Genomic DNA, 24,349 nt, shown 5'->3' on the forward strand with positions numbered 1-24,349 from the left:
TCTAAAAAAAAATCAACATATCAAATTCGAGCATACTGAACAAATAAATTATTAATATTACTCTAGTCATACCTATCGTTATCCTATATTATAACTATAAATAAGAAATTTATTGCATATTATAATATATTATTAATTTATAATATATAATATATTAATATTTATAATATATACCTAACCGTATTACATATTAATATTATATATATTAAAATGTGCGTACGAATTTTTAAAATGTTTACCACTTCTTTAATCTTCTTCTTCTTTTAAACAAAATGTATTACAAAATTAATGACTATTTCATGGATAAAAATTTATAATATAATTGATGAATTTGGACTTTTATATGCGCTGACAAACTATGCTTTTGTCCTGCTTCTTTTAAATGACTGGTTTATGTTCTGTATATTTTATTTTGTTTTTTAACTACGACATGGAAATCCTTATTTTATTTTATCTGATTGAGTAATGTTTAAATTTATGATTTCGTAAATGTAATGAACTAGAAAAAAAAATTTGATGTAATTGTAATATTCTTTAACCATTTGCACACCAGGATCTGGTAGAATGTGTCAGGCAACTCAACTGATGTAACACCTACATGTACCCACATTCCAGCGAATAAACGTTTATTTATTATTATTTATTATTATTCGACGACTACCTACCCGTCTATGTACAATGTGAAGAAAACTTTTTTCAGACATACTTGAGTAGTGGTAAGAACCTAAACATTTGAATACAATCAGTTCAGTAATTTTTTAAATCAGCACCCTACAGTACGCGGCAGAAAGTAATGTACATTGGCCTTTAGAATATGACATTTCGGCTTTGTAGAGCGTTGTCTCTGTCACTCGTACTTGTACATAACGTTTTGTCGGTCTCAACGACAGAGACAATGCCCTACAAATTTGCTATCTCCTTCTAAAGGTCAATGTACATTTGTGTTTTACTTTTTGCCGCGTACTGTACCTACTATGAGAAGGTATATCTACACTAATGACAGTATATATCCTATGTGTAGCAGTGGCGTGCACAGGGTTTCAAGCCAGGGTAAGCACTAGTTAAGTAGGAACCTGTTCACTGGCAGGTCATAATGAAAAATATGCATTGAGCTATTACAACTGGGGTAAGCAGTGCATTTATGCCTCTATGGCCTGCACGCCACTGTGTGTTTGGATCAGGTTGGGATATGAAAACAAAATTATGAATGAATAAAAGGATATTCTTTAATGTATTTCACCAGGACAAAAAACTATGGGTAAGTACAAAAATAACAATGTAAACACAAATTTTGTACGATAACCAGCAGCTAACTACCGGCACAGACTAAACAAAAGGTACCTAAGAATCAATCAAAGTCAAAGTCAAATGATTTATTCAAAATAGGTAGGTAAATAAATTACTCTTTTTGATAGTCAGATGTTGGATTTGTAAGATATAGTGGCGATAATTATTACGCAAACTTAAAACTAAAGCTGCTAAACTAAATCGTAGACATATTCGACTTCTGCAAGGAAAAAACATCGGATTTTATTTTTCGTAATTCTACAGGAGAGCGCGTTAAAGATTTGAATTAAATAATTTAAATCTTTGACAAAAAGTAAACAAGGGAAAACCTACACTTTCATATTATCGTTTATAGTTAGGTAGGTATAAGTCCCGCTAATTGCTAATGCGTGTGGCCACCATTTTAGTGACGTCAGCACTAGAATGAAGTTTCGAGCTAATGGTATATTTTTATATCGGCTGTCGCCAAAATGACGTCATTTCAATGTTTATGAGACATGGTTCCAGCGCAATAGCAATTTGCGGGACTTTTATACTATGTTTTATTGGGATTACATATTTAATTATTTTTGTCAAAATCGCTAAAAAGTGGATTAAAAAGGTTTTTTTTGCAGCGTCGAATTATTACATTACTAGTAGGTATACTCGTGCACTTATCTGTTACCCAATTTAACGAATCTGTACCGAATCCTGTCTTAGTAGGCACTTAAGAGGTTCTTAAATAGAAAATTAATAATAACAATTAACTTATCTGTAAACTATATTAAATTATTTATCATCATTGGTGTAATTACCTAGTCAAAAATGACCAAACAATTTGTGACAATTTCATAGATAGATAGATAGAAATACTTTATTGCATACATAAATATTACATAACATGACAAAAACAAAGAAACTAAAACTAAAAAATAAGTGTATGCAAAGGCGGCCTTATTTCGCACAGCAATCTCTATCAGGCAACCTTTGGTGAAAGAAGAAACTAGGTGTGTTGGATAGTATTTTTTTTATTTTTATTTTATTTTATTCAGATACAAGTTAGCCCTTGACTGCATTCTCACCTGGTGGTAAGTGATGATGCAGTTTAAGATGATAGCGGGCTAACCTGGAAGGGGTATGGCAGTTTTTATTAAACCCATACCCCTTTGGTTTCTACACGGCATCGTACCGGAACGCTAAATCGCTTGGCGGCACGGCTTTGCTGGTAGGGTAGTAACTAGCCACGGCCGAAGCCTCCCACCAGACCAGACCAGAAGTTTAGAAATTATAAAATACCAAACCCCTGCCAGGAATCGAACCCGGGACCTCCCACTATTAAGACCACAGCGCTCACCACTGCGCCAGGGAGGTCGTCAATTACACACGATACTTACACGCAATACAGGGAAAGAATTCATTGTAATGATTAAATTATATTCTTATAAATTAGTGACTTATCAACGGATTATATATTCAGCTATAGCCCGCATTCCATTTTATAAACTGCGTCATTTACTACGTCAAACGTACATTTGATGAGATCATAGTCAAACACATAATCCTGACAAATACATGAAATAAATGCAGGTAGGATGTCGGCACTATATCGTCCATCTAGGACTTGTGATAATCTCACTGCAATCTTCGAAATCGTTATAAAGAGTGGATCAAGATTGAAGATTTGGCGTTCGGTACAAATTGGCAGGACTATAATGTAGCAAGAATTTTTAAATCGAAATATATAAATGGAAAAGCTGACTGACTGACTGACTGTTCGATGGTATGTTACGGTTCACAATCTTTTGACAGTTTACAATCTCGCGATATGGATTATATTTTGACGGTATTTTCAATTTTACGGTGACTGATATAAACAGAACATACAATAAGTACAACAATTGCAATTGTGATAATGTGATAATCAGAATTCTTTGCTCTCCTCCTTGACTCCTTGGAAGTGATTGTGATTTTTTTCTCTACAGTTGTCACTTAAATAGTTACATTATAGGTACATACATACCTACCTAATTAGTTTCGCATGACTCATCAGTCATGACTCACTCATGACATATCTATTTAACTATAATTAAAAATCACATGAAATATACCTAAAAGCACCGGATATTATCACTTTTGGCTAGCACATGGCTAACACGTACAAACGGGCGTAGAGTAACGCCGAGTCTCTTTGACAACAACTAAATCTCAGCTTTATGCACTTTGACATACGGTTAAAATTAGTAAACTGAAAACAAGAAGGAGACTCGAAGGACCCTTGCCGCATGCCAAGGTACAGTGCGACAAGGCTCTTTTGGCACTTGAATGACATTGACAGGGGGGCACTGTTGGAGTACAAAGGCTCAGACTATTCAAACAAGAACAAAGGGGACACTTGACGACAACGTTAGTTCCGATTTTTGCCACGCGCCAAAAGAGCCTTTGTCGCACTGTTATAGGAATGACGCGAAGCTAAGACAACCCTTGTTTTAGCTTCACATCTTAAGGCCCAATTTCAGCAGTGTAGAATAAATTTTAAGTAGGTAACTAAGATAAAGTCGTAACTCTTAGATAACTTTTCATTTCACCAAATACTTAATCTGAGAACAAAAAAGTTACCTACATAACGCTTTACTTTTCCTTGAATAAATTTTTTGACTCGGTCAAATTTAGATCAAGGAACTTTCAAACCTGTCATAGACAACGAAAAACACTATTTCAAATAATAGTCAATCGAATAATAAAATAAATTAGTGAAACGTATTATAAGTTATCCAAGAGTAAATGTAGCGATTAATTTTATTCTTGGCACAGTTATTCTTTGATAACAGCACCGAGATGACATTGCGCATTGGGCCTAAACCTAATTTCATAAAGCTAAGTGTGAGCAAAAAGTTGTTGCTGGTTTTTGAATAGTTATCATTAAAGATGCTCCACCTCACCTCCACTCCAATCCGCCAGTGTGCGTTGTGCCGTATCCACAGTATACCCAAGCGCTCTCAGTTCTGACACCATAAAATCGTCCTTATACCTGTCAAGGCCACCGACCCACTCCCCAAAAGTGATCACATCTCGACACTTGCCCCCGTACTCTTGGGGTAAGTACTCGGGGTCTATGTGTTTGTGGAGGGAAGACATGTTGTAGCCGTGGAAGTGAAGGCGGTTCCAGGCGGCCTGTGGGATGAACTGCTTGAAGATGTTGAAGAACGTGTTGAGGATCCAGCTGTACCGGATTATGTGTAGGCTGTGGTTTAGGAGAGGGAATGATACCTGTAACAATATAGAATTTATATATGTTATCGCATTTTTGTATTTGGCGCCTTTTGGAATGGAAGTCGCGTGATCTAGTTATGACTTGTGGGGCAACCATCTTGAATCGATTGGTATAAATGCGGGTGTTTGATAATTCTTAAGGCAGTCTTGTTCCGATTCAAGACTCGACCGACTATTAAATGCTTTTGCGTTTAGGTCGCCATTTTTTTTTTGATTGAGTGGCTTCAATAGCAATTGTGCCGTAATCAAGTTAATATTGCAGTAAGGTTATTATGAAAGACAAAACTCTCGATAAGCCGCTATGTGTCGTGGTTAATATTTAAATGCACTTCTGGTATGTTTATATATACAGTATAGGTACTTAAGTATATAACGTTTGGAGTGGCAATGGACAGGGCACATGGACAGGGCATTGCGGTCTATCGGTTGATGATGATGTTTTTTTTTAATATTCATTATAGGTACCTAGGTATACGCTCAACCACAATCACACCTGATGGAAAGTGATGATGTGGCCAAAGATGGGACGCGTTTACCTAGAAGATGCCTATTCACTCTTGTTTTAAAGATACCCGGTGATGATAATGATGATGATGATGATGATGATAGGCAAATATCGTATTGCTTTTAACGCACATAACTCCGAAAAGTTAGAGTTGCATGTCCGGAATCGAACCGCCGACTGAGGAGGCCGACGCGACGTCTTAACCACTAGGCTATCACCGCCTTAAATTATAGTAAGTAGGTACCTACAGGTCTATTTCAAACAAAAATGGTATTCTATGAATCCTTCAAAATTAATTATGATAATGGGGCTGATTCACTTGTGCACAGTGGGGTGCAAGTCATAGAGGCATATAAGCACTGCTTACCCTAAAAAATTGTTACCCTAGTTGAAGTAGCTTACTGCTCATTATCCTTTATGATTTGCCAGTAAGTAGGTACAGACCTATCTAACTACTGCTTATCCTGGCTTTAAACCTTGTGCACGCCACTGCTTGTGCAAAATCTCTAAACTTAACTAAATTAACAGGTCTAAATCTAGTGCTATCTTTACCGCAAGCAACATTATGAAAGGGATAGCAAAAGATTTAGACGTGTCATTTTAGTTTATTTAGTTAAGAGATTGTGTACAACGGAATCAGTCACACGCATCAAATTGTGTAAGCAAAAACGAGTTCCAATCCGCCAAAGATTTTCTAGTTTGAGGCAGTTTTATAAACAGGATTCGAGTGGAATATTCCTACATATTATGAATTTACATTAAACCGTTGTTTAATAATATAGGAATAATATTGTATATTATTATATACCAAAAACTTTATATAGTTTCCAGCTTAACCTGTTTATTTGAATTTTCTATGCGAGATTGGTAAGTGGTGTTTTTTACAAAAATACATATTCATGAAGCCTTATAATAAGACTAATACATTCATAAGACAATTTAATGGGCCATAAATACTGTAAATTTGTCGTCTACATAATTCAAAATCGGGAGGACAACCGCCGAAATCAATCTATACTTCCATACTTAATATTATAAACGCGAAAGAGTGTCTGTCTGTCTGCTAGCTTTTCACGGCTCAACAGTTTAAACGATTTCGATGAAATTTGATAAATAGTTAGCTTACATCCCGGGGAAGGACAGTACCTACCCTTATTATAAATGCGAAAGTGTGTTTGTTTGTTGGTTTATTGGTTTGTTGGTTTGTCCTTCAATCACGCCGCAACGGAGCAACGGATCGATGTGATTTTTTGCATGGGTATAGTACAAGACCTGGAGAGTGACATAGGCTACTTTTTATCCCGGAAAATCAAGGAGTTCCCACGGGATTTTTAAAAACCTAAATCTACGCGGACGAAGTCGCGGGCATCCAGTAATTGTTAATTTCGGCCGGCAAAGTGGACGATTTGATGAGCGATATTCCGTTTATGTCCAGCAGTGGACGTCTATCAGATGATGATGAATGATGATGATTCCGTTTATTGCCCGTGGTTCAATCAATCGGAGTATAGGAAATCGGATTGCCTGTGGTTCTTTCTATCAATCGTACCATGGGCAAATCAGATTACCCGTAGCCCTATCAATAGTAGGTACTACAGGCAACTATAGTAGGTACGCTGTAGTAATAGTAAGCTGCAATGGCTACTCAAACAAGATATTTACCCCCATAAGGCTGACGATTTGACTGGCGATAGTCGGCGTGAGTTGCCTCACGTGCCTCACGCTCAGACCCTCTAAGTCCACTATGATGGTAACACCTAGGACTTGCAACTTGAACTGAAATGGCTACTTCAATAATATATTTACCCCCATAAGGCTGACGATTTGACTGGCGATAGTCGGCGTGAGTTGCCTCACGCTCAGACCCTCTAAGTCCACTATGATGGTAACACCTAGGAGTTGCAACTTGGACTGAAAGGGCTACTTCAATAAGATATTTACGGTAAGATAGATACGGTTCAAACCCCACCCGTTGCACTATTGTCGTACCTACTCCTAGCACAAGCGTCAGCGCTTAGTTGGAGAGGAAAGGGGAATATCAGTCATTTAACATGGCTAATATTCTTTAAAAAAAAAAAAATTTACCCCCATAAGGCTGACGATTTGACTGGCGATAGTCGGCGTGAGTTGCCTCACGTGCCTCACGCTCAGACCCTCTAAGTCCACTATGATAGTAACACCTAGGACTTGCAGCTTGGGTTGCATGGCTGCTATTTCATCCATCAGCAAAGCGCATCGTACCACGTCGTCTATAGGAACGGCGCTAGTGTCCCAACGACCTGAAATATTTTAAAATTGTTAGTTTTGGCGTACTGTGGGGCGAATTCCAGATTTCTATGGACTAACGACTTCAACCAAAAACACCAAGGTGTCGTGTCACACGCTTCAGAAGTGAAGCTTCTTACCTACGCATTGCAACTGCAAGTATTATCTTCTTTCTATATATAAAAATGAATCGCTAAATGTGTTGCTCATCGCAAATCTCGAGAACAGCTGAACCGATTTCGCTAATTCTTTTTTTATAATATTCCTTGAAGTACGAGGATGGTTCTTACGGAGAGAAAAAATTCAATTCAAACAAATTAATTCAACCTCCCCCTCAATTTTCTAAACTCCACCCGAGCGAAGCCGGGGCGGATCAGCTAGTTATTTATAAAATCTGGTTCTCATACAATGGACAATAATACGCGCTTCGCAGGCAATGACGTATTTCATAGCTGCGTTTGTTTGTTTCATTTTTCGTAAGAGATCTCCATTCAAAATACGTGTTTCGATTCAAATATTCAAATTCATAGAATCAAGATGAAACAAGACGCGAGGCAAGAATGGGAAAATAGAATAACACTCAGATATGGAATCGATTGAGGAAGGATTGAAGTGGTCGGTGATGGTGATAGCTGATAGCCTAGTGGTTAGGCCTCCTTTCAGGGGGTCTGCAATTTGAACTTCTCATCTGTCTCATGATGTCTTCCAATCCGCACTTGGCCAGCGTGGTAGACTATGGCCTAAACATTACACATCCGGAGAGAAGACCCATGCTGATAGCGGGTCGGTGATGGGTTGAGAATTGAGATAATGATGAAGGAATTAATTCACACTCCCACTAGATTACAACATGGGGTTATTCAAGAGGCGGACCAACAGATTCCTAAAAGGCCGGCAACGCATCGGCGGTTCCTCTGGTGCTGCAAATGTTCATGGGCGGCGGTAATCACTTAACTTTAGGTGACCCGCCTGCTCGTTTGCTCGCTATCTCTATTAAAAAAAAAACACTTACCAAATCTCATAAGCGTTATTCTACCATTGCAAGGACTATCAGGCAAGGTGGCCACATACACCTCTTTGACTCTGTCTAGACTGAACGGGTTGCAGTCATACAAATGGGGGTTCTTCTTCCGGAAGTCTTCGTAACGGACCATCTAGAAATGATAAAAAAAAAATTACTTAGTATATTTGAACTGGACCTTTAGAAGACTTTAGGTCTTCTAAAGAAGCTAGTTATTCATATCTATAATAAGAAAATATTATAGTGTGTTGTTCAATAAAATTTTAATGAGTCTCATTTTATGATGAGATATGATATGATATGATTCACTAGCGACCCGCCCCGGCTTCGCATGGGTGCAATGTAGATACTAATGTGGTGTCAGTACTTGCCAATAATGTAGCTTTCTATAGGTGAAAGAATTTTTAAAATCAGTTCAGTAGTTTTTGAGTTTATTTTACTTTTTTCTTATAATATTTGTTCATTTTCGATGGAAGCTTGATTTCTTTCGACATTTTGTTCAAATATCGTCATATTTCAACAAATTAACACAAACCAATATTAAACTTTACCTATAAACCTTCCTTTTCAATCACTCAATCTATTAGTGAAAACCGCATTAAAATCCGTTGCGTAGTTTACAAGATCTACGCGTTCATACATACAGACAGCGGGAAACGACTTTATTTTATACTATATAGAGAAGAAGTTCAAAGTCTATTGCGTGTGCGTCATATTGAAATTGTTGTCAACTAGCAGTATATCGCAAATCTTGTGTGATCTGTGATACACTAGCTTATGCTCGCGACTTCGTCTGCGTGGACTACACAAATTTCAAACCCTTAGAAACTGAATTTTAAAAAATCCTTTCTTAGCGGATGTCTACGTCATAATAGCTATCTGCATGCCAAATTTCAGCCCGATCCGTCAAGTAGTTTGAGCTGTGCGTTGATAGATCAGTCAGTCAGTCCCTTTCCCTTTACTATTCCCAAATTCGTACCAATTTAAGCCCTATGCAATTTATTGTAACAGAATGTCTATTTTGACCGGACTAGCATTATATAATTAATACCCCGTGGTGAGAAATAATCTGTAAGTTGTTATTTTTACAGTTGGTGCATAGTTAAGTAGGTACCTATCTAGATATTTAGGTAATTTAGGTTGTTAGGGTTCCGTACCTCAAAAAGAAATACGGAACACTTATAGAATTACTTTGTTGTCTGTCTGTCTGTCGGTCGGACCGACAAACTCTTGACTCAAGAAACCTACAGGGTACTTCCCGTTGACCTAGAATAATGAAATTTGGCAGGTAGGTAGATCTTATAGCTGACATTTGGGGAAAAATCTGAAAACCTGAAAAGAAAAATAATAATTGTGGTCATGAACTAACAATTAGTATTTTCAACTTTCGAAGTGAGTGACTATATCAAGTGGGGTATCATATGAAAGGTCTTCACCTGTACATTCTAAAACAGATTTTTATTTATTTTTATGCATCATAGTTTTTGAATTATCGTGCAAAATGTCGAAAAAATAAGACTGTAGTACGGAACCCTCATTGCGCGAGCCTGACTCGCACTTGGCCGGTTTTTTAATGAGAAAATGACCATAACAAAATGTCTACACTTAGACTACAAGTTCGAAAGGCACGTTTCCATGTCAAGGAATCTGTATTAGTATAACGATAACGCGCGAACGGCGAGTGTAGGATTCTTTGTCTTGAGCAACACAGTTTTATGTCCGGTCCCACTAAGAGCCCATAAGGGCCAGAGCTACGTTATTTTATAAAAGGTGAAAGTTTCTATGAGCATTGTCCCCAACACAGGGAGGGACGATGAGCGATTAGATTTTATACACGTTCCTTACCTAACTGCCAAAGCCACCATGATCCAAACTTCATAGTCGCTGATCGTTCTTCCCTGTGTTGGGGACATTACGCCGAGAAACTTTCAGCTTTTATAAAATAACGAAGGTCTGGCACTTACAGGCTCTCTCTAAAATAATAGACAGCTATCAAGTTGATTTAGGTAAGTACCCAAGTTTAGCACAATGCCATTCTGACAATGGGTTTGTGCAACATGATCCTTTGTTACTTAAACCTATGTAAGTTCTATAAGTGGACCAATTCCAATATAAGTGCGGTGGGTTCGTCTCTGCTATCAAGAAATGCACACAAAACAAGGCTTGATAGCAGGGATTGGACCCGTCTCGTCATGGTGGACACACGCCTCATTGTCTGCTACTAGAAATGGACTCACTAACTTAACGGTGAAAACTTTACTGGCCCCTGTAATAATCTCGTGAATTTACTTTAGTTTTATGGTTATGCTGTATGTTTTCTTTTTGTAATAAAAAAAAAGTTCTTAAGTATGGGTTGCCTGGAAGAGATCACTTTCAAAGTGAAAGTCAAAGTCAAATGATTTATTCAAAATAGGTTATAAATTACTGTTATTGATGGTCTGGTATGGTGTTAGATTTGTAAGATATAGTGGTGATAATTATTACGCAAACTTAAAACTAAAGCTACGAGGGTTCCAAACGCGCCCAGGTCTGAGAAGAGCCCACAACAAACTCAGCCGGGTATTCTTTTTATTATCACCACTTTATAAAATTATTGAAACTTATTAGAACTATCACAAAGCTGTTAAGCAACTCATTCCCAAGCTTGCTTATCATTTAAATAATCCTTTACATTGTAATAGGATTTTTCAATTAGTTTACGTTTTATGAAAACTTTGAACTTGTTGAGAGACATCTCCAATATGTCTTCTGGAAGCTTATTATAGAAACGTATGTAATTACGAGCAAATGAATTGCTAACTTTACTGAGCCTAGAGGCGGGCATAACTTTAGTAATAAAGTCGCCCTTTGTTTTTTAAGTGTATCCTGTATTCTTACTCTCTGTAATTCTAGTAACAATAAAGTTGTTTTAAATGAAATTAAATAAAAAACGTGGTTTACGGGGACAGACCTATAAGGTACCATACGTACCAATTTATGCGCAAGCGCCGGTATGAATCTCCTACACCTGAGAAACCGTAAGAGATACGCGTCGTCCGTCCTTCGGGGATTGCATTCACCTCGCTCTGTGAAACGAAATCGAAAAAAATGCTTTACTTATCGCTATGACGCAACTTGTTACAATACCGAAACACTTTCGGCTTTTGTTGGTATTCTTGCCATTGCGCATAATATTGTATAGGACCATCGATATAAATGACAAGATATGCCCAAGATATTAACATAATTTTTCACGGTTTTGGAACCAAATAAATCAGGGCCACCTATTAAATACTAATGAACGACCCGTTTGAAATCCAGGCGTCACTGAGGTTGCAACTTGCATTGGTGCTAAATCATCACTGAATCGTGCCATTTTGTTTGTTCTATAGCCCTGTCCATACGAAGTAATATATAAGTCAATGTATAGGACATATTTATTTACCCAACTACAGAGGCTCTAGCAGAAAATGTGTAATTAGAACGCAATCAAAAACTTAGCGCTGTTATCTATATATATAAAATGTGACTGACTGACTGACTGACTGACTGACTGATCTATCAACGCACAGCTCAAACTACTGGACGGATCGGGCTGAAATTTGGCAAGCAGATAGCTATTATTACGTAGGCATCCGCTAAGAAAGGATTTTTAAAAATTTAACCCCTAAGGGGGTGAAATAGAGGGTTGAAATTTGTGTAGTCCACGCAGACGAAGTCGCGAGCATAAGCTAGTTATAATCTATACCCAAACACAATAACTACTATTTGCCTAATACCTACTATTATTTACACTAGACCCTCTGAATACATTTCGAAAAAGATTTTCGTCAGTTTCAATAGCATTCTGTCTAAGCTGCCTAAACGCCCTCTTGAGATTTTTTCTCTATCATTTGTATGGGATTACGTAACACAGGGAGCAGAAGGTACCTATGACGGTTATAAACTCTTGCAAACGAACATCGATGCAAACGAACTTTACTCGTCTGCTTTAGGGTCAGATCTGTCCTCCTTTCCTGCCTACGAAATACGAACACACACGAAGTAGAGAAGTTTTACAACATAACATCACAGAGAGCAGCAGGTACCTATGACGTTATAAACTCCTAGTAATAATTTCAAATTATGGCAAAACGTCGTTCGTCTGCTTTGGGGTCAGATCTGTCCTCCTTGCCTGCCTACGAAATACGGGACACATGAAGCAGAAAAGTTTTACAACATAACATCACAGAGAGCAGCAGGTACCTATGACGTTATAAACTCCTAGTAATAATTTCAAATTATGGCAAAACGTCGTTCGTCTGCTTTGGGGTCAGATCTGTCCTCCTTGCCTGCCTACGAAATACGGGACACATGAAGTAGAGAAGTTTTACAATATAACATCACAGAGAGCAGCACGTACGTCTGCCGTAGGGTCAGCTCTGTCTTCCTTTCCTACCTACGAAATAAGTTTTTCATCCCATCTATTCGAAAAGGACGACTTGGTTCGCCTTTAAGTGCACCCAAAGGTGGTGTTTGCGGCGCACTTATAATTAAGTGCGAATAAAAGATAATTGCGTCGCACTTATTTATAAGTGCGCCGCGATTATCTTTGCCGCGCCCTTTTTGAATTTGGAACATCGTAGTGTTCAGCGCCAAAGAAATCGAACGCAAATATTGTTTGAATAAAGACTGGCTGGTACGACGGACCATAGACGCGCCGCCAGCTGAATTTTCCAGCCAATTTCTATTCCTAATAAAACTGTAAACAATCAATTTTCAGAATTGCGAAAATGTCTCAAATGTAAATATAAGTTTTTAGTTGTTTCATTATTAGATTAATTTTAATTTAGTTGTCTATGTTTTATTTAATAATAATATTGCAATAAAATATGAGGCGCCTTTTATTTCCTCATAGAGGGTGATGAAAAGTAGAGTGTATCATTCGGGCGCAATATATTTTTGGCTCGGGCGACGTACTTTGAATCCCTCGCTACGTTCAGGATTGTACTAAAGAATGCCTCGGTACGCTCGGGATTCTACTTTACAAGCCCTCGCTACGCTCTGGATTCAAAAAAGCACCCTCGCCGTAAAAATATTATTTTGCTCCCTTATGATACAATTTACTATTACAACATATTACTTCTTTCGTAGGCAGGATAGATTTGCCCCTCGGCAGACGAGTTTACAGCGATCACGCACTCATCCGATCTGCATTGCAGTAATTTTAAATTACTATGAGTTTATAACTTCATAGGTACCTTCTATAAATCAACAGAAAAGAGTTTCACCTACGGTAGATCATATTTCTGAGCTCCTCGATGGCTTTGTGCCTGGTCTTCGGGTCTTCATTGCAGTTCCGCTGTGCGACCTCCTCAAAGTCAGGGTCTTCGTACCGACTGACCTCAGCTTCGAACGCTATGTCGATAAACGGCATCTTTGCTGCGAGAAAAAGATACGACGTTACAAAAGAGATGGAGATTATTATAACTGTTTTCACACTTAAATCGAAATAAATAATCTAGTAGTAGTTACAATAAGCTAGTAATTTTTTTTCTCCTTCAAATGTTTGTGACCACTGTCAGTAGGCCAAGAGGTCATTGTACGAAATTCTTCCTGCTCTGTGACTGCACTTTAACTTGTTCTGCATTGTCCACGTGAAAATTCGCATCGATGCGTCAGAATGATGCCTCGCATGAAATATGTATGCACTTATGAAGACTGCAAAAGTGAAAAGTTGACACTATGGTGTAGAAACTTTAATCGCTTAAGTGGAGATTGGCTTACTTGTTCGTAAGAGGAAAACTAAGTAAGTACCTACTTACTGTGTAGAAAGAAAAGCTTAACTTAAACCGTTTCTAATACCTATTTGATTATCAAATCCATACTAATCCATATCCATACTAATATTATAAATGCGAAAGTGTGTCTGTCTGTCTGTCTGCTTAGCTTTTCACGGCCCAACAGTTTAACCGACTTTGATAAAATTTGGTACAGTGTTAGCTTAGGTACATCCCGGGGAAGGACATATGCTACTTTTTATCCCGGAAAATCAAAGAGTTCCCACGGATTTTTTCAAAAACCTAAATCCACGCGCACTAATTCGCGGGTATCAAATAGTTCCTACTAAATTGACCAAACTTAGAATCACAAAACGGGGCTTCTTATTAGTAAGTGCTGCGTGATCGTTGAAATCTTCAAGCGCGAGTTTCAATAGTAATAAGATTAAGATTGTGGGCTTCATCACTCGCTGCAGGTCCATACAAACGAAATATTATTATAGAACTATACCTACATAATATATTTGATAATAAACGAAATTATTTTTAATTTTTAGTGTAGGTACAAACACGGTTAGGTATTGAAGTCGGTTTTTATTTTTTGTAATTTTGAGGGTTCCGTACCTCAAAAGGAAAAACGGAACCCTTATAGGATCACTTTGTTGTCTGTCTGTCTGTCTGTCCGTCTGTCTGTCAAGAAACCTACAGGGTACTTCCCGTTGACCTAGAATCATGAAATTTGGCAGGTAGGTAGATCTTATAGCTGACATTTGGGGAAAAATCTGAAAACCGTGAATTTAGGGTTAGATCACACAAAAAAAATTAAATTGTGGTCATGAAATAATAATTAATATTTTCAACTTTCGAAGTGAGTGACTATATCAAGTGGGGTATCATATGAAAGGTCTTCACCTGTACATTCTAAAACAGATTTTTATTTATTTTTATGCATCATAGTTTTTGAATTATCGTGCAAAATGTCGAAAAAATACGACTGTAGTACGGAACCCTCATTGCGCGAGCCTGACTCGCACTTGGCCGGTTTTTTTTCGTAGAACACGAGTTAGCGAATCAGCATGCAGGTAACACAAAGGGTGTAGTAGGTACCTACTTAACAAACAAATCAACAGACACACTTTCGGATTTATAGAAACTTTAATCATCGAGACGTGAATCGTGATTAGCAGAGAAAGCACTCATAAAGTCATAAGTGAAAAAGTAATGCGGAAAGTAGCCCTTTATTATACCATTCGAGACACATTCGAGATAATGAGTGGCTTAACAGAAACTGACTAACAGCCGCACTGGTGTAAGCCAGGTTGGTTTCTATCTTTAGATAATTAAAATATTTTAGTACGAAAGGATCAAATCTTTAAAATAATTTTAATTTAGGAATATCATTAATTAAGAATAAAATTCTCAGAGTCGCTTAATCGTTATTTAAGATTGAGTTAAACGAGACAGAGCTATATCTCTCACATAAATCTGTCTCGTTTTAACTCAATCTTAAGTAACGATTTAGCGACTCTGAGTGCGGCTGTAAGGTCGTCATGAGCCTGAGGCGGCATCACTAAATGAAGCCTGTGTCATCTGCTGTTTTATGGTTCCTTGGTCATCATCATCATGAGCCCATCGTCAGCTCACTTCTGACTTCTGAGCACAGGTCTCCTCTCAGAATGAGAAGGGGTTTCTTTTCTTTCTTTTTGGCAGATTGACTTCACACACCTTTGTTATTATGGAGAACTCTCTATCATGCAGGTTTCCTCACTATGCTTTCATGGTATTTAAAGCAAATGATATTTAATTGCTTTAATAAGCTTAGGAAGCAGTGGTGCTTAATAATAGGAGGCGTAGGTTTTTTTAAACACCAGGCCATCACTGCTATTATATGATATGCCTACTTCATATTATAATTACCTCGTTTCAGCAAACCAAACACAGCTAGCAGTCATTAGATAGGTTATTGACATAATTTCCATGGCAAAGTAAACACGCGTTGTGAGGCAACCTATAATTACTTCCCACATTCGACTTGAGCAATGACTAATGACGCTATACGGAACCCATTTATTCTAATTGCATTTCTTGCTGCAAGACAAGATTATTCAATTGATACAATTATTCAATTGACCATAATATTATTTCTTTCTAAATAAAAGGAGAACCTGACATCAGTAGGCCTACAACTACAGCTCAAAGCTTCTGAGATTTAACATGTAGGTTCTCTACTTCTCTCTACCTCAGGGTACTACAGAGTACCGACACTAGGTAGGATGTCTACTCAGTGGGTATACAGCTACACAACTAAGAAAGGATTTCAAGTTCTTCAATTACGCTAAATCCACGCGAACGAAGTAACAATCGCTTCGCTAAATACACGCGAATGAAGTCAAATTTATTCGAATAGATACGTAAATACACGTGGACCAAATCAAATTTATTCAAATAGTTAGGTAGGTACGCTAAATCCACGCGAACGAAGACAATTTTTAGGGTTCCGTACCTCAAAAGGAAAAACGGAACCCTTATAGGATCACTTTGTTGTCTGTCTGTCTGTCTGTCCGTCCGTCCGTCCGTCCGTCCGTCCGTCTCTCCGTCTGTCTGTCTGTCTGTCTGTCCGTCTGTCTGTCAAGAAACCTACAGGGTACTTCCCGTTGACCTAGAATCATGAAATTTGGCAGGTAGGTAGATCTTACAGCTGACATTTGGGGAAAAATCTGAAAACCGTGAATTTAGGGTTAGATCACACAATAAAAAAATTAAAGTGGTCATGAACTAATAATTAGTATTTTCAACTTTCGAAGTGATTGACTATATCAAGTGGGGTATCATATGAAAGGTACCTGTACATTCCAAAACAGATTTTTATTTATTTTTATGCATCACAGTTTTTGAATTATCGTGCAAAATGTCGAAAAAATACGACTGTAGTACGGAACCCTCATTGCACGAGCCTGACTCGCACTTGGCCGGTTTTTTCAAATAGGTATGCTAAATACACGCTAAATGAAATCTTTATTCAAATAGGTACCTACGTCAAATCTACGCGGACGAAGTCTTTATTCTTCTTCTTCTTAATTTGCTTTATGGCTTTCAGTAGTGCCACACGAAGTCTTTATTTAATTAAATAGACTAAATACACGCGAAGAGAAATATTTTTTAGTTCGCTCAAAAGTTGCGTAGGATTATTTTATATTGAGCTATAGCAAGGTTATATATATGCCTACTACGTAATAACAACGCTGTTTAGCATATTAACTACAAGGTTATTTATAGCTCGCATTAATATCTATATGTCAGTGTCCGGTGACTGTCCGTAATCAAGGGCAAGATAACTCATAATCAGCCAATCAGCTAGCGAAACATGTAGTTTTGTGATTAAATAACCGTTATCAATACATAAAATACCGATCAAGTGCGAGTCGGACTAGCACGTGAAGGGCTCCGTATCATGGTGGCCATTTTGAAATTATTTTATTATTTGATGTTACAGCAGCAATAGCATTAGAAATTAGAATATACATTCTTAAAAATTTCAACTCTCTGCCTATTACGGTTCATGATAATATACAACCCGCTGACAGACAGACGGACGAACAGCGGAGGCTTAGAAATTTGGATCCCGTTGGTACCCTACGGGTGCTACGGGTACGGATTACGGAACCCTAAAAAACGACTGTTTGACAGGGAAAATTCTCTCTTGCTCTCATTTTATTGTATTTATTTGTGCGTTTCTTAACCTAGTTTTCAACTTATTGTACGTTATTAGATAGTTAAGAATGTGTAGATTTTTTACGATAATACGGTATTTGACAACTACTCAAATCAGTTCCTACTTAAACTTTTTATCAAACGTCAAAACGCGCACTTTATGCGATTTTCTATGAATTGCTGGGATGGGACGTCACATCATAATGACGTACTTTTTTAATTTAATCGATAATAATTAATAATTCAAAAATGTTATTACATTTAAAACGAACAAAGGACGTGGATTTAGGACAAATTATTTATTTTTGATGTAGTTAAATACCCTATTATTAAGATTAGTACTTACTAAAATTGTGGTAAAATTCACAATTTTTTCGAAAAGAATTTCAAAAAGCTGACAGCAAATTATTATACTAATTAATTGCAATGATAGCGATCGTACCCATTTCAAATTCAATTAAGTAGGTAAGTATAGGCATAAAGCATAAAACTTAAAACTCTTTCACTGTTTAAAATTCAGCTTTAACATAAATTCTGCTAGTTTTGTAATACAGTTAGCTGATGCAAATTAAATATTTTATTCTAATTTAATATGCAAGACAAATGCGAATAGCACAACAGATTAATGTTTATTTGCTTCTTTCTTATGGACATTTCAAAAGGCTGTCGTAGTTTTATGTTGAAAACTTAAAAACGAGCAGTTTGCCTTTCCTAAAGTAAAATTTTATAAAATGAAGCATATTTTATCCCTCACCGAAACTCCTAACACAACCCTCTCCATAGCTCGCTGGACGCCGAATGATTTGAATTTTGAATTTATGGTTGTAGAATGTAGATGTATATTATGACGATTCAAAAGTTTAATTGAATAAAGAATATTTCTATTTTATTTTTATTTATTTACTAGATGATGTCCGCGGCTTCGTCCGCGTGGGTTTAGGTATTTTTAAAATCCCTTGGGAACTCTTTGCTTTTCATAGATTAAAAGTTACCTATAATTATGTCAATTTCTGGGACGTAAGCAACCTCTGTACCAAATTTCATATAAATCGGTTTAACAGATGGACCTTAAAGAATCCCGTGGGAACTCTTTGATTTTCTGGAATAAAAAGTAGCCTATGTCCGTCCCCGGGATGTAACATCCAAATCGGTTAAACAGTTGGGCCGTGAAAAGCTAGCAGACAGACAGACAGACACACTTTCGCATTTATAATATTAATATGGATGGACGAAACCGTTTGTCAGTGTCCACGTTTCAGCACCATGCGTGAGAACGGAAAGGACATAAAGACTTTTTATCTTTTAGATACTTTAAATCTACTATCATCATCATGACCCGCTCACTACAGAGCACGGGTCTCCTCTCAGAGTCAGAAGGGTCTTGTCAATAGTCTACCACGCAGGCCAAGTGCGGATTGACAGAATTCTGCTGGGAGGCTTCGGCTGTTTACCACCCTATCGGCAAAGCCACGACGATGCTGTGTAGAAACCAAAGGGGTTTAATAAAAACTTAGTACCCCTATCGAAGAGGTATGCTTATAATATATCAATATACATATATGTTACGGGCAATTTGATAAGTCCGGGCACTATAAATAATGGCCGGTCTGTATTCATAATGCCCGATTCAATTGGACAATCTGATTAATCAATTTTCCCGGCCATTATGAATAAGGCCCACCCTATCTTGGGCAAAGTCATAAAATAGGTGAACTGTAGTGTTTTTTTTATAAAATGAAATTTCATGAAAAGTCAACAATAAAATAAACTATATAGGAAAAACAGGCACAGAGAACAGGCTGCAAGAGCGAGCGAAGCGAGCTCGGGACTCTGAGCACCCCGACTCGGATGGGTTAGGTTAGAAGGTTAGATAATTATGTAGGTAGATCCTATGTATAATTTTAAAGTAGAAAAGTGCAATTACTGTTTTATGTAACGAGTAGATTGTAATCTGTTATTTTAATTAAAAAATTTGCATATACAGTGAACGGTATAATATCAAACGATGAAATATTATGCATAATTAGTATTGATATAACTATCTAATAAGAAACGCATTAAGTAAAAGTGTTCGTAAAATTAGTTTTAAATATTAGCGAACCTAGATACATATTAGCGACGGCCATGATTACTAATTCTAAATCAGTAGGTATGTAATTTTCATTTGGTGAATTATTTAAGTAGTTTGTCTTAGGAAAGTGATTTGTAAATTTTTCGCACGTACAATTGAATCGAAATGCTAATCCATACTAATATTATAAATGCGAAAGTGTGACTGTCTGTCTGTCTGCTGGTCTTTCACGGCCCATCCTCAACCGATTCAACCGATTTCGACGAAATTTGGTACAGATATAGCTTGCATCTCGGTAAAGGACATAGGCCACGTTTTATTCCGGAAAAATCAAAGAGCTCCCACGTTTTGTCGGTCTCAACGACAGAGACAATGCGCTAAGAAAACCTCTCTCTCTCTAAAGGCCGATGTACAATATTTCCTGCCGGGTACTTACTTTACCTACTACTACTACGGAGTATGATGGAGTGGAGGCGCAGCATCCTTTTTGATAAAAACTTTAACTAAGCTTTACGGAACCCTAAAAAACAAAAATTCCTTGTTTTAATTGATTCCACTTTAGCAAAAACGAAGCTAGGTATTTGTTATTCATGCAAATTGCCGTACCTATTTTGTTGACAACTGCAAGACACGACACCGCCTTAGGGACAACGCACACGGCCGTAAATCACACCAGAGCCGCAAAAGCCGCAAGCGTTGCATTTTTCAGTAGATATTGACGTCAGCAGCATTGGATTCCAGTTAGGGGTCAGTCCTAACAGTTTTGTTAACAATATTTGTAAATCTTTCAAAATGTATGTATAAGTTTAATTGCTAATGCGCGTTGCGGCTATTTTAGTGACGTCAGCACTAGACTGAAGTTTCGAGATGGTCGTATATTTTTACTTAAACAGATTGATTACAAATGACGTCAAAATGACGTCATTTCGATGTTAATGAGACATAGTTCTAACGCCATAGCAATTTGCGGGACGTCAAGTCACGAAGTTTTTCGCCACTTGGTCATCCATATTAAACAACTTGAAAATTACCTACATAATATATTGATTGTAATTTATTTCAAATAAACGTTCATTGCGCATAAATCTGCTCAAAATATATGGAGATGTCAAGTCATGATGTTTCTAAAAAGTTAATATACATATAATCTACAAAATAATGCGTGAATCTGTCATTTAGTATGAACGGAGAAAAATGGAAGCGGGAAAACGTCGTAATTTGACATATTCATACATTTTCAATTGCTTTAACGGTGAAGGAAAACATCGTGAGAAAACCTGCATGCCTGAGAGTACTCCACATTCTCAAACGTGTGTGAAGTCAGCCAATCCACATTGGGACAGCGTGGCAGACTATGGCCTAAATCCTTCTTACTCTGAAAGGAGACCCGTGCTCAGTAGTGGGCCGGTAATGGGTTGATCATGCGGCCGGTCTGTCTGTCCGTCTGTCTGTCCGTTCGACACCAGGCTGTAGTAAGACAGGTGAAATCACAGATGATGTTTTTCTGTTGCCGTTATAACAGAAACTAAAAAATAGCATAAAATAAATATTTGAGGGGCTCCCATACAACAAACGTTATTATTTTTAACGTTATCGTTATTATAGATAATAGTACGGAAACCTTCGTGCGCGAGTCCAACTCGCACTTGGCTGGTTTTTTTAAATAACATTTTTAAATGTTGCTATTTATATTGCAACATCTTTAACTCTAAATCATTATAATCTAATCTAATCTTAACTGATGCTGATGTACTTAAATGATGTGGTGGATCATTGCAGCTGATGTCACACGCATAACGCATTACCAGTTTTGCGCCTCTTGCGGCGCTTGAGGTCGTCTGTTGGTATGCGATCACCTTAAACTTACCTACTTTTAACAACGACAAGAAACACAATAGGCTTTTTTACATTTTCTTGTTACAATGTTAGCTGCTTAGAATAACCACTGGGTATGTTAGCTGCTTTTGACGAACGCTAGCGCAGTGTACGTTGTGACCTTATAAAATGTTAAATGGGATGTCCCGGGTTCGATTACAAAATGAATCTATTTAGAAATTTATCTATAGATACTCGTATATTATATGGAAGGATATATTATTATGAAATGAACTAAACTAATCTGACTGCGCGCCGGCAAGAAACTTGGCATTCTCAACAAACTTAAGCGAAACGTCTAACCTTAGAAATCCGTGGGTCCTCGGAAGGTCCTAGGACGTCAACAAAAAAAAGGTATCCGTGGGTTGACATATTGATGATTGTTATTATTATTATTAAAAGAAAGCTGAACTACCGGCTTCGACAAAATGCAATACTTTAGACTCTCTTTGACATTTTCTTTACAATGCCACTTACCTAGATATTTTTTGCTCACGATCTCTGAAGTCTGAATTGTCGCCACTGTTAGCTATTTTTATCAAATCACTAATCACATTGTTTTTTTCGCACTTTCTATACAGTTCAGCTTATATTATTCACTTTGAAATACTCTTTTCTAGGCTACTTATCATCCATCAATAAAACTATAAAAGAAGAAACCACACATTTACCTCGATTATAACAATCTAAAAGTTCAATTATAGTTTGGTTATGCCCCATAAACAAACTGTACATTCTCTCCGAGAATTTTCCATTTGAACAAATTGCTAATGGATAGAATGTTTCTATCGCTGCAAATGGAACATTTAGGAGTAGTAGGTAGGTACGTAGATACGACACGCAATTTTGGTGTCCAAAACTTTTCAAAATTAGTAAATTTTTTTTGAAGGTAGGTAACACTGTACTTTTACCAAAAAAATCTTTAAGGTATTGTCAAAATATTAAAATTAAAAACGTCACCATTTCTAGTACAAAATAAAAAGAAAACAAACACAAAATGTTTTGGTTTCATGTTTTAAACACCAAAAAAGAAAAAAATATCAATTACTTGGTAGATAACTAAACATAGATTTGTTTTGAAAATTCGCTCTTCTAATAAAAAACAAAATAAAACTTCGTCGCAAAAAACTTTGTTTACACGGGGTTTTTTCCGATTAACTAATCGATTTACGTGTCAGTTATCTTTAAAGCGGATTTTATCGTCAAGTTTATTTTAAGAAAATCCGGTTTTTATTTTCGTAAGTGTTTACTTTAACTAAGTAAATAAGGATGTATAGATTACTCGTACGCGACCACACTTGAGAGAGGTCGATTGCCGTTTAATATTAAGTATTAGTAGCAGTCTACTAACGTAGTGTAAAATAAGGTAGAGAGGTTTTCTAGTTATTACCTGCGTATTATGGTAACTAGTTTTCGTTTCTTCCTTGTTTGTGGTGGGAAAACTACAGCTTGCTTTAATATAATAATAATAATTTTATTTATTTCAGGCAAATTGTACCCATATTAATACAGAGGTCAAATATAAAATTTAATTAAAATCTAGATTCTGAGGTAAAAAATCAATATTTGTTTGGTGTACTCTCATATTCTGGTGTGTTTAGTGGCGGTATTCGTGAATCGCTCTTTATATCTTCTAAACACCAAACCAGAAGGCCAAAATTGTCCATCTAAGAAGAATCCCAGTCTGCTGGCAGGTATAGTAACCTTAAACGAATGCTCACATTATCTAATTCTTTGCATCTGATGACCCAAGAGTTTAGCAAAAAACTATTATGTACTAGCTGATTATATTATTAAAGAGAATAATCAAATAAAAATCATGACTTTTATTTATTTTTAACATAATAAATTATTATTAACGTAGGTACCACCGCGCTGTACGGAAGGCGATCAATGACGTCACAAGGCCAAGGCGATAAACGACAAAATTATTTTTAATTTTTTGCAGTGTTTACATAGCCAAAATGCTGCTAAAAATATATTCCCGCAGATACTTCTATTTTTATGTTTGAAAAATTTTCTGCGGGAATATATTTTTTGCAGCACTTTGGCTATTCAAACAATGGCTACTTTTCATAAAACAGTCCAAGACCCCATTGTGAGTACGCAAAGTTAACGTTAACTCGAAACGTTACACTTGAGACACAGAGTCTGTGAAGTATTACTCTGTACCATCACCCAAAACAGGTTTTGGTGCGTGCAGCGTGCCTTGATCTTGCGCCTCCTCGTGTAAATGGTATGGCGTATGGCTCTCACCTCACTTCACTTCACAATACCTTTTCTGTTGATAAACACTCCATCTCCATGAAAGTAGGCAGATGACTTGACTTTGCGGCTTAAGTCTTTAGGTATAGTATAGGAGTCCTGAGTTTGTTGTGGGCTCTTCTCAGACCTGGGCGCGTTTGGAACCCACGTAGCTTTAGTTTTAAGTTCGCGTAAAAATTATCACCACACAAATGTAACAAACTACCATCAAAAAGTGTAATTTATTACCTACTAGCTTATGCCCGCGACATCGTCCGAGTGGACTACACAAATTTCTAGCCCCTATTTTACCCTCTTAGAGGTTGAATTTTCAAAAATCCTTTCTTAGCGGATGTCTACGTCATAATAGCTATCAGGCGTAT

The 24,349-nt window shown here is 37.1% G+C and overlaps 1 protein-coding gene across 1 annotated transcript; it reads right to left on the bottom strand.

The window, feature by feature from the left end:
- Positions 1–1,201: 1,201 nt before the first annotated feature.
- Positions 1,202–23,105, bottom strand: LOC117990213 (clavesin-1-like). Its single transcript, XM_034977676.2, has 6 exons — positions 22,204–23,105; positions 13,581–13,729; positions 11,298–11,392; positions 8,319–8,460; positions 7,127–7,320; positions 1,202–4,533 (listed from the first exon to the last, which is right to left on the bottom strand). Exons 2-6 carry the CDS (start codon positions 13,720–13,722, stop codon positions 4,186–4,188), a joined length of 921 nt encoding a protein of 306 aa, XP_034833567.1. The 5' UTR covers positions 13,723–13,729; positions 22,204–23,105; the 3' UTR covers positions 1,202–4,185.
- Positions 23,106–24,349: the final 1,244 nt, after the last annotated feature.

Source organism: Maniola hyperantus, chromosome 17 (genome assembly GCF_902806685.2).
Source record: "Maniola hyperantus chromosome 17, iAphHyp1.2, whole genome shotgun sequence".
NCBI classification, from domain to species: Eukaryota; Metazoa; Arthropoda; class Insecta; order Lepidoptera; family Nymphalidae; genus Maniola; species Maniola hyperantus.

Coding starts and splice junctions, on each gene's coding strand:
- LOC117990213 (XM_034977676.2), bottom strand. CDS start 13,722: ATGCCGTTTATCGACATAGCGTTCGAAGCTGAGGTCAGTCGGTACGAA. Junction 8,461..11,297: donor CGGCGCTTGCGCATAAATTG/GTACGTATGGTA, acceptor TATCATTTCTAG/ATGGTCCGTTACGAAGACTT. Junction 7,321..8,318: donor AATAACGCTTATGAGATTTG/GTAAGTGTTTTT, acceptor AAAATATTTCAG/GTCGTTGGGACACTAGCGCC.